At 37.4% G+C, this 2,546-nt stretch overlaps 1 protein-coding gene across 3 annotated transcripts; it reads left to right on the top strand.

Moving 5' to 3' along the window:
- The first annotated feature begins 335 nt into the window (after window positions 1-335).
- On the top strand, window positions 336-1,839 carry LOC127132090 (protein LEAD-SENSITIVE 1). Of its 3 annotated transcripts, none has more exons than XM_051060959.1 (3): window positions 336-442; window positions 704-807; window positions 903-1,839. In XM_051060959.1, the coding sequence occupies exons 2-3, from the start codon at window positions 714-716 to the stop codon at window positions 1,589-1,591; spliced, it is 783 nt and encodes a 260-aa protein (XP_050916916.1). In that variant the 5' UTR covers window positions 336-442; window positions 704-713; the 3' UTR covers window positions 1,592-1,839. The 3 variants fall into 3 exon arrangements, with proteins under 3 accessions (XP_050916916.1, XP_050916917.1, XP_050916915.1); XM_051060960.1 differs by lacking the exon at window positions 336-442 and adding an exon at window positions 472-526; XM_051060958.1 differs by lacking the exon at window positions 336-442 and adding an exon at window positions 597-615.
- The last annotated feature ends 707 nt before the right edge of the window (window positions 1,840-2,546 follow it).

The following is a 2,546-nucleotide window of genomic DNA, read 5'->3' on the forward strand; positions in this document are numbered from 1 at the left end:
TCATCACACATCGTCCAGGTCAATAAGAAATTCCCTAAAATGATAGGTCTCATTCCACGTGAAACGATTATAACTGTTTTATCTATACAAAGAGAGGAGCATATCATTTTGCAGATAATTTAAATCCATCTTTGATACCATCTCACATTTCTAATTTCCCCGCATAACATTAATTATTAGTCATACATTTTAAAATTGATTGGTCTATATTCATTTTTCTTTTTGTTGTTTATTAATAGTATGTATTCTTAAAAAAATTGCAAAATATAAATGAAGCATATTAATTAGTGTAAAAAGGCGAAAAAGGGGTTGTATTGTAATATAGGGAAAAGTCCGATTGCATTAGGTGTTAGTCGATTAAAAGTTCAAAATTGAGCATTATGAGGCGACTGATTAACAAACATAGAATCGGTCGGTGGAATTGTTGATCAGAAGAAAAAAGGTTTGTTGAGTGAGTGAGTGAGTTAATATTATATTGCGACGCACCCACATTCCCAATATTTAATCGATTTGTGGATCTTATCGAGTTAAGTTTTTTATTTAACGGTATTATTCTAATAGTAGTGATTGAGGAGTAGAAAAACAGAAATGGATGATGATTGATGATGTGTATAGGTGGGTGGGGCCAATTTCAATACTATTGAAATCAAAAGTTGCAGACTCAGACTCAGACTCACTCCCTCTTTGTTTTCTACCATTGCAGAGAGAGAAAAATGGGTTTGATTTGTAACCGAATCGAAAGGCATGAGATCAAACCCGGCGACCATCTCTACACTTACAGAGCTGTTTTCACTTACTCTCATCACGGTCTCCCTATCTCTCTCTTCCCTCTAATTTTCTATTTTTTTCCACTCACTAGGATTTCTAACCTATTTTATCTACTTTTATACTTCAACCTGCAGGAATTTTTGTTGGGGGAAGCAAGGTAGTACATTTCAGACCTGATCGAAACTTCAAGTCAATCACCGAGACATCTTCCAACTTTAACGATCCACCACCAACCCCGTGTCCAACCTTTCCTGATTGTGGATTCCGTCAACCAAACAGTGGAGTCGTTCTTTCTTGCCTGGACTGCTTCCTTCGAAACGGTTCTCTTTACCGTTTCGAATATGGAGTTTCACCAACACTTTTTCTCACCAGAATAAGAGGTGGCACATGCACTACCGCGTTACCCGACCCGCCGGAGACCGTTATCCATCGAGCAATGTATCTCCTTCAAAACGGTTTCGGTAACTATGATGTTTTTCAGAACAACTGTGAGGATTTTGCAATGTACTGCAAAACCGGTCTTTTGATTGTTGAGAAACAAGGAGTTGGAAGAAGTGGTCAAGCTTCTTCTGCTATCGGTGCTCCGTTGGCCGCTATGCTTTCTTCTCCTCTCAAATTGTTAATGCCAAGTCCTGTCGGTATCGCTACGGTGACAGCAGGAATGTACTGCGTGAGTAGATATGCAACTGATATTGGTGTGAGAAGTGATGTCATCAAAGTCGGGGTAGAAGACTTGGCTGTGAACTTGGGATGGAATTGTTCCGATGCGGAGGAGGAGGAGGTAGTTCAAGATGAAAATTCAACCTCACTCATTACCATATGATTTAGATAAAATTAATTCACGAAAGTTCTGTCTGTGTTATTTATTTTAAGTTGTTGTATTACACTAGTAAGTTGGTCGCAGATATGAATCTTTATTTTACTTCTGCTGAACTAATGTATAAGGCCTTTTTTATTTTCTTTCTTCATGTATTCTGCGATTATAGTTAGTGCAAGCTACTCAGGTTGTGAATGGCAGTAATACTTCTTGTTGCTACTTGTAATGTCTAATGATAAGATCTTTTCCTATGAGTTGTTTTCCTTTTGGTAGCTCAGAATGAATGCAATCCTAACTTTCAATAGTAGCCGAACCATTTTACTGTGCAGCGGAAAAAATCATTTTTTCTTTTGTTTGTTTGTTAAAATTTGTTACTTGTAATTTGCACTTTGGATTACATTTTTTCATTTTATTCAAAAATTTACAGTAGACGTCAAAGATACCTGTACATTCATTTGGATCCACTTCACCTTTTCCATGTTAGGTTATTTCTTTTATGATTTTTTAGCAATAGTAAGATGTTAGTTCAAATAGTGAATAATTACATTGCCTATGTAGCATGACAACACTGTCTTACTCATGAGAGAGTCTGTTAGGACGAGTCTCTACGATTTTTCCAGTTCCTGATGTGAATGATGCAGATGCCAACTGTTAGGAGGCATTTTAGAGGTCATTTTTCAGGAAATTTTGATGATGTGAATGATAGCAAGGAGTGGTTTCTCCTCAACCAGACGAGCAAGGAGACCAAAATGGATTATGTCTCTGCAATCTCAAGAACCTATTTGAGAGCGTCTTAGAAAGTCAGGAACGAATTTGGTGGTTTACTCAAAAGATAATCTAATGAGGGGGAGGTGGGAAGGTGCAAAATCATGAGTCAGGGTTGGTTGAAGTTCCATTTGAGTGTGCAAATCAGGGAAGTGGAATACTTTCTGTTTCTTTCAGTTTTCTCAGTCTATTTTGC

The sequence above is a fragment of the Lathyrus oleraceus genome, chromosome 3 (genome assembly GCF_024323335.1).
Source record: "Lathyrus oleraceus cultivar Zhongwan6 chromosome 3, CAAS_Psat_ZW6_1.0, whole genome shotgun sequence".
NCBI classification, from domain to species: Eukaryota; Viridiplantae; Streptophyta; class Magnoliopsida; order Fabales; family Fabaceae; genus Lathyrus; species Lathyrus oleraceus.